Source organism: Pristiophorus japonicus, unplaced genomic scaffold, assembly GCF_044704955.1.
Source record: "Pristiophorus japonicus isolate sPriJap1 unplaced genomic scaffold, sPriJap1.hap1 HAP1_SCAFFOLD_239, whole genome shotgun sequence".
Taxonomy (NCBI): domain Eukaryota; kingdom Metazoa; phylum Chordata; class Chondrichthyes; family Pristiophoridae; genus Pristiophorus; species Pristiophorus japonicus.
The window spans coordinates 654,065-668,455 of record NW_027252112.1 but is presented as its reverse complement, the minus strand read 5'-3'; the positions used below and the strand labels follow the sequence as shown (position 1 = coordinate 668,455).

Here is a 14,391-nt window from a genome sequence, read left to right as displayed (position 1 = left end):
CACACACACTTCCCCCGACCCACACACACACTTCCCCCGACCCACACACACACTTCCCCCGACCCACACACACTCCCCCGACACACACACACTTCCCCCGACACACACACACTTCCCCCGACACACACACACTTCCCCCGACACACACACACTTCCCCCGACCCACACACACACTTCCCCCGACCCACACACACTCCCCCGACCCACACACACTTCCCCCGACACACACACACTTCCCCCGACACACACACACTTCCCCCGACACACACACACACTTCCCCCGACCCACACACACTTCCCCCGACACACACACACTTCCCCCGACACACACACACTTCCCCCGACACACACACACTTCCCTCGACACACACACACTTCCCTCGACCCACACACACTTCCCCCGACACACACACACTTCCCCCGACACACACACACTTCCCCCGACACACACACACACTTCCCCCGACCCACACACACTTCCCCCGACCTACACACACTCCCCCGACACACACACACTTCCCCCGACACACACACACTTCCCCCGACCCACACACACACTTCCCCCGACCCACACACACTTCCCCCGACACACACACACTTCCCTCGACCCACACACACACTTCCCCCGACCGACACACACACTTCCCTCGACCCACACACACACTTCCCCCGACCGACACACACACTTCCCCCGACCCACACACACACTTCCCCCGACACACACACACTTCCCCCGACACACACACACTTCCCCCGACCCACACACACACTTCCCCCGACCCACACACACACTTCCCCCGACCCACACACACACTTCCCCCGACACACACACACTTCCCCCGACACACACACACTTCCCTCGACCCATACACACACTTCCCCCGACCGACACACACACTTCCCTCGACCCACACACACACTTCCCCCGACCCACACACACTCCCCCGACCCACACACACTCCCTCGACACACACACACTTCGCCCGACACACACACACTCCCCCGACACACACACACTTCCCCCGACACACACACACTTCCCTCGACCCACACACACACTTCCCCCGACCCACACACACTCCCCCGACACACACACACTTCCCCCGACACACACACACTTCCCCCGACCCACACACACTTCCCCCGACCCACACACACTTCCCCCGACCCACACACACACTTCCCCCGACCTACACACACACTTCCCCCGACCGACACACACACTTCCCCCGACCCACACACACTTCCCTCGACCCACACACACTCCCCCGACACACACACACTTCCCCCGACTCACACACACTTCCCCCGACCCACACACACACTTCCCCCGACACACACACACTTCCCCCGACTCACACACACTTCCCCCGACCCACACACACACTTCCCCCAACCCACACACACTCCCCCGACACACACACACTTCCCCCGACACACACACACTTCCCTCGACCCACACACACACTTCCCCCGACACACACACACTTCCCCCGACCCACACACACTTCCCCCGACCCACACACACTTCCCCCGACCCACACACACTTCCCCCGACCCACACACACTTCCCCCGACCCACACACACTTCCCCCGACCCACACACACTTCCCCCGACCCACACACACTTCCCCCGACCCACACACACTTCCCACGACCCACACACACTTCCCACGACACACACACACTTCCCACGACACACACACACTTCCCCCGACCTACACACACTTCCCCCGACCCACACACACTTCCCCCGACCCACACACACTTCCCCCGACCCACACACACACTTCCCCCGACACACACACTTCCCCGACCCACACACACTTCCCCCGACCCACACACACACTTCCCCCGACCCACACACACACTTCCCCCGACCCACACACACTTCCCCCGACCCACACACACTTCCCCCGACCCACACACACACTTCCCCCGACCCACACACACTTCCCCCGACCCACACACACTTCCCCCGACCCACACACACTTCCCCCGACCCACACACACTTCCCCCGACCCACACACACACTTCCCCCGACCCACACACACTTCCCCCGACCGACACACACACACTTCCCCCGACCGACACACACACACTTCCCCCGACACACACACACTGCCCCGACAAACACACACACTCCACCGACACACACACACTGCCCCGACAAACACACACACTCCACCGACACACACACACTGCCCCGACAAACACACACACTTCCCCGACCTGCACACACACTTCCCTGACACAAACACTCACTTCCTCAACCCACACACACACTTCCCTGACACACAAATACTTCCCCCGACCCACACACACTTCCCCCGACCCACACACCACAATTCCCCGACCCACACACACTTCCCCCGACCCACACACACACTTCCCCGACACACACACACTTCCCCGACACACACACACTTCCCCCGACCCACACACACACTTCCCCGACACACACACACTTCCCCGACACACACACACTTCCCCGACACAAGCACTCACTTCCCCGACCCACACAGACTTCTCCGACACACACACACTCCCCCGACACACACACACTTCCCCCGACCCACACACACACACTTCCCCCGACCCACACACACACACACTTCCCCCGACCCACACACACACACACTTCCCCCGACCCACACACACACACACTTCCCCCGACCCACACACACTTCCCTCGACCCACACACACTTCCCCCGACACACACACACTTCCCCCGACCCACACACACTTCCCCCGACCCACACACACTTCCCTCGACCCACACACACTTCCCCCGACCCACACACACTTCCCCCGACACACACACACTTCCCCCGACCCACACACACACACACTTCCCCCGACCCACACACACTTCCCTCGACCCACACACACACTTCCCCCGACCCACACACACTCCCCCGACACACACACACTTCCCCCGACCCACACACACTCCCCCGACCCACACACACTTCCCCCGACCCACACACACTTCCCCCGACCCACACACACACTTCCCCCGACCCACACACACACTTCCCCCGACCCACACACACTCCCCCGACACACACACACTTCCCCCGACACACACACACTTCCCCCGACACACACACACTTCCCCCGACCCACACACACACTTCCCCCGACCCACACACACTCCCCCGACACACACACACTTCCCCCGACACACACACACTTCCCCCGACCCACACACACTTCCCCCGACCTACACACACACTTCCCCCGACCCACACACACTTCCCCCGACCCACACACACTCCCCCGACCCACACACACTTCCCCCGACACACACACACTTCCCCCGACACACACACACTTCCCCCGACACACACACACTTCCCCCGACCTACACACACACTTCCCCCGACCCACACACACTTCCCCCGACACACACACACTTCCCTCGACCCACACACACTTCCCCCGACCCACACACACACTTCCCCCGACCGACACACACACTTCCCCCGACCCACACACACTTCCCCCGACACACACACACTTCCCCCGACCCACACACACTTCCCCCGACCCACACACACTTCCCCCGACACACACACACTTCCCCCGACACACACACACTTCCCTCGACCCACACACACACTTCCCCCGACCGACACACACACTTCCCTCGACCCACACACACACTTCCCCCGACCCACACACACTCCCCCGACCCACACACACTCCCTCGACACACACACACTTCGCCCGACACACACACACTCCCCCGACACACACACACTTCCCCCGACCCACACACACTCCCTCGACACACACACACTTCGCCCGACACACACACACTCCCCCGACACACACACACTTCCCTCGACCCACACACACACTTCCCCCGACCCACACACACTTCCCTCGACCCACACACACACTTCCCCCGACCCACACACACTCCCCCGACACACACACACTTCCCCCGACACACACACACTTCCCCCGACCCACACACACTTCCCCCGACCCACACACACTTCCCCCGACCCACACACACACTTCCCCCGACCTACACACACACTTCCCCCGACCGACACACACACTTCCCCCGACCCACACACACTTCCCTCGACCCACACACACACTTCCCCCGACCCACACACACTCCCCCGACACACACACACTTCCCCCGACACACACACACTTCCCCCGACTCACACACACTTCCCCCGACCCACACACACACTTCCCCCGACCCACACACACTCCCCCGACACACACACACTTCCCCCGACACACACACACTTCCCTCGACCCACACACACACTTCCCCCGACCCACACACCACAATTCCCCGACCCACACACACTTCCCCCGACCCACACACACTTCCCCCGACCCACACACACTTCCCCCGACCCACACACACTTCCCCCGACCCACACACACTTCCCCCGACCCACACACACTTCCCCCGACCCACACACACTTCCCCCGACCCACACACACTTCCCCCGACCCACACACACTTCCCACGACCCACACACACTTCCCACGACACACACACACTTCCCACGACACACACACACTTCCCCCGACCTACACACACTTCCCCCGACCCACACACACTTCCCCCGACCCACACACACTTCCCCCGACCCACACACACTTCCCCGACCCACACACACTTCCCCGACCCACACACACTTCCCCCGACCCACACACACTTCCCCCGACCCACACACACTTCCCCCGACCCACACACACTTCCCCCGACCCACACACACACTTCCCCCGACCCACACACACTTCCCCCGACCCACACACACTTCCCCCGACCCACACACACTTCCCCCGACCCACACACACTTCCCCCGACCCACACACACTTCCCCCGACCCACACACACACTTCCCCCGACCCACACACACTTCCCCCGACCGACACACACACACTTCCCCTGACCGACACACACACACTTCCCCCGACAGACACACACTGCCCCGACAAACACACACACTCCACCGACACACACACACTGCCCCGACAAACACACACACTCCACCGACACACACACACTGCCCCGACAAACACACACACTTCCCCGACCTGCACACACACTTCCCTGACACAAACACTCACTTCCTCAACCCACACACACACTTCCCTGACACACAAATACTTCCCCCGACCCACACACACTTCCCCCGACCCACACACCACAATTCCCCGACCCACACACACTTCCCCCGACCCACACACACACTTCCCCGACACACACACACTTCCCCGACACACACACACTTCCCCCGACCCACACACACACTTCCCCGACACACACACACTTCCCCGACACACACACACTGCCCCGACAAACACACACACTTCCCCGACACAAGCACTCACTTCCCCGACCCACACAGACTTCTCCGACACACACACACACTTCCCCGACCTGCACACACACTTCCCTGACACAAACACTCACTTCCTCAACCCACACACACACTTCCCTGACACACAAATACTTCCCCGACCCACACACATACTTCCCCGACCCACACACACACACTTCCCTGACACACACACACACTTCCCCGACACACACACACACTTCCCCGACACACACTCGCACTTCCCCGACACACGCTCGCACTTCCCCGACCCACACACACGCACTTCCCCGACCCACACACACGCACTTCCCCGACCCACACACACGCACTTCCCCGACCCACACGCACGCACTTCCCCGACCCACACGCACGCACTTCCCCGACCCACACACACGCACTTCCCCGACCCACACACACACTTCCCCGACCCACACACACTTCCCCCGACCCACACACACACACTTCCCCGACCCACACACAGCTCCCAAAGCTTTCTGGTCCTTTGCAAGCTGGTTTAGGAAGAGGACCTCTCCCGGCACTGCTTGTCCACCAGAGGAGATGTGGTCACCTCTGTGTCTAGATGTTCCCGGCCCAAATTAATATTCAATGGAACAGAACTCCAGGCCATTTCCTGCTGCTGGCTGCCCGATGTATGCTGGAGAACCGGTCCAGGGTAACAGATCCAGGCTGCACTATGTAAGCTGGGACAGAGAGATACCAGAGTCGTGGAACTATTCCCAACATTAATAAGTGTCACCACCATGTGGGGAATGGCTGGTGATAGCCCACAGCCCACCATCCCACGGTACCTATTAACCCAACATGTTGTGCCGTCACATTTCTCTGTCGTATCCGATTGTCCAATACTTCGCCGATAACACAAGTGATGCATTAATCCACACACTTGGTAACATTTCATCGTCTTAAGCGTGTCGGCGTATGATGAATTTAATTTCACTTTAATTTCACATTCATGTACGGTTGCATTCTCGCATCAAAGATTTTCTTTTCAAATGCCGCGGGGAATATTTCTAACTCTGCCGTCACTCTTCAGGTATGTTCTTGATGATCAATATACAAGTTCAACGGGAGCCAAGTTTCTGGTGAAGTGGTCATCCCCAGAGATTTTCTCCTACTCAAAGTTTAACAGCAAATCAGACGTGTGGGCCTTTGGTGAGTGATATCTCTCTACATTTCTGTTGTAATGTGGTCAGATTCTGTACACGGACTCAGGAGAGGCACAGTTCCTTGCAGTGGGGCAGTCTGTGATACAAATATTTTGGGGGCTGTGTTGCACAGCTGTACAAACTTGAGTATGTATCATTTTATTGTGTATACTGGCAGCAAGACCTCTGTAAGGCACTGTGCTTAAACACACACACATTTCCTGGTGGTTGTTTCTTGCAGTCTAGTATAACACACATTCTTCCTGCCACACACAAACAATTGTCACTTATACTGAGGGGGGGGGGGGCGGTAATGGAAAATAAATATTCCAGCAATAAATCAATAAATTTAGAAAGGAAAGGGGAACAATGATACAATTGTCTACACTCCTATTATCCGCCGACCTGGTTATCCACCAGAATTTGCACAGCACTGCACCTTTCACAACAATAAGAATTTGGATTTATATAGTGCCCTTAATCTTCCCAAGGCACATAATAGACGTGAGAAAAACAGATCCATAGGAACAGGCGAAGGCCATTTTACTAGATCCCGGCTGATCTGTATCTTAACTCAATTTACCCACATTGGTTCTGTAATCCTAATACTCTTCCAAAATCTATCGAGCTCGGGTGGCTCAGCTGCACGGGGGTGGGGGGAGGATGAAGAATGGAAGAGCTATAGCGGTAGGGTATTTGATAGTCGGGGAGCAGACAGGTGTTTCTGTGGCCGCAGGTGTGACTCCAGGATGGTATGTTGCCTCCCTGGTGCCAGGGTCAAGGATGTCACTTAGCTGCTGCAAGGCATTCTGGGGGGGAGAGGGTGAACAGCCAGAGGTTGTGGTCCATATCGGGACCAATGACATAGGTAGGAAGAAGGATGAGGTCCTGCAGGCAGAGTTTAGGGAGCTAGGAGAGAGATTAAAAAGCAGGACCTCAAAGTTAGTAATCTCCGGATTACTCCCAGTGCCACGAGCTAGTGAGTACAGAAATAGGAGGATAGAGCAGATGAATACGTGGCTGGAGAGATCGTGCAGGAGGGAGGGCTTTAGATTCCTGAGGCAATGGGACCGCTTCTGGGGGAGGTGGCACCTGTACAAGTCAGACGGGTTGCACCTCAACAGCGCCGGGACCAATATTCTCTCAGGGGGGGTTTGCTAGTGATGTTGGGAAGGGTTTAAACTAGCTTGGCAGGGCGAAGGGAAACTGAAAATAGATTCAGTAGGGATGGGAGTAAAGCTGGAATTGACAGCAGAAAAGTAGAAAGTGAATTTGGAAGACAGAGGAAACGAGGGTTGGAAAATAGACAACAAGGGAATTTGGCACCACTAAATGGTATATACTTCAATGCAAGGAATAAGATCTGAAAAGGGAATAAGACAGATGAGCTGAGAGCACAGATAGACACTTGAGAGTATGATATTATGGCTATTACTGAGACATGGCTGAAAGAGGGGCAAGTTTGACAGCTCAACATTCCTGGTTACAGGGTTTTCAGACGGGATAGAGAGGGGTTAAAAAGGGAGGGGGTCGCGGTATTGATTAAAGTAACTATTACAGCTGTGAGGAGGGATGATATATTGGAGGGGTCATCAAACGAGGCCATATGGGTTGAAATAAAGAACTAAAAAGAGGCGATCACACTGCTGTAATAGTGGGCGATATCAAGTATCCGAATATTAACTGGGAAAAAGGTAGTGTGAATGGTACAGAGGGTGCGGAATTCCTCAATTGCATTCAGGAGAACTTTTTTAGCTAGTATATAACGAGCCCTACAAGGGAGGGGGCGGTTCTGGACTTGGTTTTGGGGAATGAAGAGGGGCAGGTGGAAGGGGTATCAGTGGGAGAGCATTTTGGTGCTAGTGATCATAATTCAGTTACATTAAGGGTAGTTATGGAAAAGGACAAAAGCAGACCAGGAATAAAAGTTCTCAATTGGGGAAAAGCCAATTTTGCTGAGCCGAGATGGGATTTGGTCAAAGTGGACTGGAAACGGCTACTTGTAGGTAAATCAATGTCAGAGCAGTGGGAGGCATTCAAGGAGGAGATCCTGAGGGTACAGAGCGAGTATGTTCCCTTACAAAAAGGTGGGGTGAACAAATCTAGAGCCCTCTGGATGTCCAGGGACATACAGGGTTAGATAAAGAAAAAAAGGGAAGCTTATGTCAGATACCAGGACCTCAACACTGTAGAAACTCTAGAGGAGTATAAGTGCAGGGGTGCAATTAAAAAAGATATCAGGAAAGCAAAGAGAGAGCATGAAAGAATGTTGGCAATAAAATCAAGGATACCCAAAGATGTTTTACAAGTATATTAAGAGCAAGAGGATAATTAGAGAAAGAGTGGGGCCTATTAGAGACCATAAAGAAAATGCATGTGGAGGCGGAAGACGTGGGTATGGTTCTTAATGAATACTTTGCATCCATTTTCGCAAAAGAGAGGGCGATGCAGACTTTGCAATGAGGGAGGAGGAGTGTGAAGTATTAGACGAGATAAACATAATGAGATAAGAAGTATTAAGAGGCTTAGCAGCTTTGAAAGTAGATAATCCCCAGGCCCAGATGAAATGTATCCCAGGCTATTAAGAGACACAAAAAAGGAAATAGCAGAGGCTCTGACCATCATTTTCCAATCCTCTCTGGCTATAGGTGTGGTGCCGGAGGACTGGAGGACTGCTAATTTTGTACTGTTGTTTAAAAAGAGAGAAAGGGACAGACCGAGTAATTACAGGCCAGTCAGCCTTGATGGTGGGAAAATTATTGGTTAAAAACCTGAGGGACAGGATAAATCTTCATTTGGAATGACATGGATTAATCAAGGACAGTCAGCACGGATTTGTCAAGGGAACGCAGTGTCTGACTGACTTGATTGAATTTTTCGAGGCGGTAACCAGGAGGGTCAATGAGGGCAGTGTGTATGATGTAGTGTCAGCATCATAGGCAGTCCCTTGGAATCGAGGAAGACTTGCTTCCACTCCTAAAGTGAGTCCTTTGGTGGCTGAACAGTCCGATACGAGAGCCACAGACCCTGTCACAGGTGGGATAGACATTCGTTGGGAGAAGGGGGGGATGGGACTGGATTGCCGCACGCTCCTTCCGCTGCCCGCACCTGACCTCTTCACATTCACGGCATTGAGATACGAAGACCCTCGCCCTCCCAGATGCACTCTCTCCACCTAGGGCGGTCTTCGGCCAGGGACTCTCAGGTGTCAGTGGTGATGTCGCACTTTTGAGGGTGTCCTTGTAATGTTTCCACGACCCACCTTTCGCTTGTTTGCCATGAAGGAGCTCTGCATAGAGATCTTTGCAACGCGACAGCTGCAGGAAAAATGCAGGGAGCAGCGCCAGCCCTTATACATTGCCTTTCTAAAAAGGGAGGGAGAACAGCCAGTTGTCGTGGTGCACGTTGGTACCAATGACATAGGTAAAAAAAGGGATGAGTTCCTACGAAATGAATTTAAGGAGCTAGGAGCTAAATTAAAAAGTAGGACCTCAAAAGTAGTAATCTCGGGATTGCTACCAGTGCCACATGCTAGTCAGAGTAGGAATCGCAGGATAGCTCAGATGAATACGTGGCTTGAGCAATGGTGCAGCAAGGAGGGATTCAAATTCCTGGGACATTGGAACCGGTTCTGGGGGAGGTGGGACCAGTACAAACCGGACAGTCTGCACCTGGGCAGGACCGGAACCAATGTCCTAGGGGGAGTGTTTGCTAGTGCTGTTGGGGAGGAGTTAAACTAATATGGCAGGGGGATGGGAACCAATGCAGGGAGACAGAGGGAAACAAAAAGGAGGCAAAAACAAAAGACAGAAAGGAGATGAGGAAAAGTGGAGGGCAGAGAAACCCAAGGCAAAGAACGAAAAGGGCCATTGTACAGCAAAATTCTAAAAGGACAGAGGGTGTTAAAAAAACAAGCCTAAAGGCTTTGTGTCTTAATGCAAGGAGTATCCGCAATAAGGTGGATGAATTAACTGTGCAAATAGATGTTAACAAATATGATGTGATTGGGATTACGGAGACGTGGCTCCAGGATGAGCAGGGCTGGGAACTCAACATGCAGGGGTATTCAACATTCAGGAAGGATAGAATAAAAGGAAAAGGAGGTGGGGTAGCATTGCTGGTTAAGGAGGAGATTAAGGCAATAGTTAGGAAGGACATTAGCTTGGATGATGTGGAATCTATATGGGTAGAGCTGCAGAACACCAAAGGGCAAAAAACGTTAGTGGGAGTTGTGTACAGACCTCCAAACAGTAGTAGTGATGTTGGGGAGGGCATCAAACAGGAAATTAGGGGTGCGTGCAATAAAGGTGCAGCAGTTATAATGGGTGACTTTAATATGCACATAGATTGGGCTAACCAAACTGGAAGCAATACGGTGGAGGAGGATTTTCTGGAGTGCATAAGGGATGGTTTTTTAGACCAATATGTCGAGGAACCAACTAGGGGGGAGGCCATCTTAGACTGGGTGTTATGTAATGAGAGAGGATTAATTAGCAATCTCGTTGTGCGAGGCCCCTTGGGGAAGAGTGACCATAATATGGTGGAATTCTGCATTGGGATGGAGAATGAAACAGTTAATTCAGAGACCATGGTCCAGAACTTAAAGAAGGCTAACTTTGAAGGTATGAGGCGTGAATTGGCTGGGATGGATTGGCGAATGATACTTAAGGGGTTGACTGTGGATGGGCAATGGCAGACATTTAGAGACCGCATGGATGAACTACAACAATTGTACATTCCTGTCTGGCATAGAAATAAAAAAGGGAAGGTGGCTCAACCGTGGCTATCAAGGGAAATCAGGGATAGTATTAAAGCCAAGGAAGTGGCATACAAATTGGCCAGAAATAGCAGCGAACCTGGGGACTGGGAGAAATTTAGAACTCAGCAGAGGAGGACAAAGGGTTTGATTAGGGCAGGGAAAATGGAGTATGAGAAGAAGCTTGCAGGGAACATTAAGACGGATTGCAAAAGTTTCTATAGATATGTAAAGAGAAAAAGGTTAGTAAAGACAAACGTAGGTCCCCTGCAGTCAGAATCAGGGGAAGTCATAACGGGGAACAAAGAAATGGCGGACCAATTGAACAAGTACTTTGGTTCGGTATTCACGAAGGAGGACACAAACAACCTTCCGGTTATAAAAGGGGTCGGGGGGTCTAGTAAGGAGGAGGAACTGAGGGAAATCCTTATTAGCCGGGAAATTGTGTTGGGGAAATTGATGGGATTGAAGGCCGATAAATCCCCAGGGCCTGATGGACTGCATCCCAGAGTACTTAAGGAAGTGGCCTTGGAAATAGTGGATGCGTTGACAGTCATTTTCCAACATTCCATTGACTCTGGATCAGTTCCTATGGAGTGGAGGGTAGCCAATGTAACCCCACTTTTTAAAAAAGGAGGGAGAGAGAAAACAGGGAATTATAGACCGGTCAGCCTGACATCGGTAGTGGGTAAAATGATGGAATCAATTATTAAGGATGTCATAGCAGTGCATTTGGAAAGAGGTGACATGATAGGTCCAAGTCAGCATGGATTTGTGAAAGGGAAATCATGCTCGACAAATCTTCTGGAATTTTTTGAGGATGTTTCCAGTAGAGTGGATAAGGGAGAACCAGTTGATGTGGTATATTTGGACTTTCAGAAGGCGTTCGACAAGGTCCCACACAAGAGATTGATGTGCAAAGTTAGAGCACATGGGATTGGGGGTAGTGTACTGACATGGATTGAGAACTGGTTGTCAGACAGGAAGCAAAGAGTAGGAGTAAATGGGTACTTTTCAGAATGGCAGGCAGTGACTAGTGGGGTACCGCAAGGTTCTGTGCTGGGGCCCCAGCTGTTTACACTGTACATTAATGATTTAGATGACGGGATTAAATGTAGTATCTCCAAATTTGCGGATGACACTAAGTTGGGTGGCAGTGTGAGCTGCGAGGAGGATGCTGTGAGGCTGCAGAGCGACTTGGATAGGTTAGGTGAGTGGGCAAATGCATGGCAGATGAAGTATAATGTGGATAAATGTGAGGTTATCCACTTTGGTGGTAAAAACAGAGAGACAGACTATTATCTGAATGGTGACAGATTAGGAAAAGGGGAGGTGCAAAGAGACCTGGGTGTCATGGTACATCAGTCATTGAAGGTTGGCATGCAGGTGCAGCAGGCGTTTAAGAAAGCAAATGGCATGTTGGCCTTCATAGCGAGGGGATTTGAGTACAGGGGCAGGGAGATGTTGCTACAGTTGTACAGGGCCTTGGTGAGGCCACACCTGGAGTATTGTGTACAGTTTTGGTCTCCTAACCTGAGGAAGGACATTCTTGCTATTGAGGGAATGCAGCGAAGGTTCACCAGACTGATTCCCGGGATGGCGGGTCTGACCTATCAAGAAAGACTGGATCAATTGGGCTTGTATTCACTGGAGTTCAGAAGAATGAGAGGGGACCTCATAGAAACATTTAAAATTCTGACGGGGTTAGACAGGTTAGATGCAGGAAGAATGTTCCCAATGTTGGGGAAGTCCAGAACCAGAGGTCACAGTCTAAGGATAAGGGGTAAGCCATTTAGGACCGAGATGCGGAGGAACTTCTTCACCCAGAGAGTGGTGAACCTGTGGAATTCTCTACCACAGAAAGTTGTTGAGGCCAATTCACTAAATATATTCAAAAAGGAGTTAGATGAAGTCCTTACTACTAGGGGGATCAAGGGGTATGGTGAGAAAGCAGGAATGGGGTACTGAAGTTGAATGTTCAGCCATGAACTCATTGAATGGCGGTGCAGGCTAGAAGGGCCGAATGGTCTGCTCCTGCACCTATTTTCTATGTTTCTATGTATGTTTCTTTTTCGATCTTACAAAGGCCTTTGACACTGTCAACCGTGAGGGTCTATGGAGCATCCTTCTCCGTTTTGGATGCCCCCAAAAGTTTGTCAACATCCTTCGCCTGTTCTACAACGACATGCAGGCCGTGATCCTTATCAGCGGATCCATTACAGATCCAATTCACGTCCGGACCAGTGTCAAACAGTGCTGCGTCATCGCTCCAACCCAATGTAGTGTATATGGATTTTAGCAAAGCTTTTGATAAGGTCTCACATGGCAGACTGGTCATGAAAGTAATAGTCCATGGCGAAGTGACAAATTGGATCCAAAACTGGCTCGGAGGCAGGAAGCAAAGGGTAACGGTTGATGGGTGTTTCTGTTACTAGAAGGCTGTATGCAGTGGGGTTCCAAAGGGCTCAGTGCTGGGTCCCTTGCTTTTTATGGTATATATCAATGACTTGGATTTAAATGTTGGGGGTATGATTAAGAAGTTTTCAGATGACACTAAAATCGGCCGTGCGGTTGATAATGAAGAAGAAAGCTGTAGACTTCAGGAAGATATCAATGGACTGGTCAGGTGGGCAGAACAGTGGCAAATGGAATTCAACCCAGATAACTGTGAGATAATGCATTTGGGCAGGTCGAACAAGGCAAGGGAATACAAATTAAATGGTAGGACACTGAGAAGTGTAGAGGAACAAAGGGACCTTGGAGTGCAGGTCCACAGATCACTAAAGGTAGCAGGCCAGGTAGATAAGGTGGTTAAGAAGGCATACGGAATACTTTCCTTTATTAGCTGAGACATAGAATACAAGAACAAGGAGGGTATGCTTGAACTGTATAAAACACTGGTTAGGCCACAGCTGGAGTACTGTGCGCAGTTCTGGTCACCACATTACAGGAAAGGTGTGATTGCACTAGGGAGGGTACAGAGGAGATTTACGTGGATGTTGCCCAGACTGGTGAATTTTAGCTATGAGGAAAGATTGGATAGGGTGGGTCTGTTTTCTTTGGTACAGAGGAGGCTGAGGGGAGACCTGATTGAGGTGTAT

General features: G+C 52.3%; 1 protein-coding gene across 1 annotated transcript in view; it reads left to right on the top strand.

Annotated features, from left to right (window-relative positions):
• Positions 1-14,391, top strand: part of LOC139245819 (cytoplasmic tyrosine-protein kinase BMX-like) — an 86,987-nt gene that overhangs the window by 46,770 nt on the left and 25,826 nt on the right. The window contains exon 4 of the mRNA XM_070871320.1: positions 6,423-6,541. Coding sequence (XP_070727421.1) covers positions 6,423-6,541 — 119 coding nt within the window. The remainder of the gene's footprint in view (positions 1-6,422; positions 6,542-14,391) is intronic.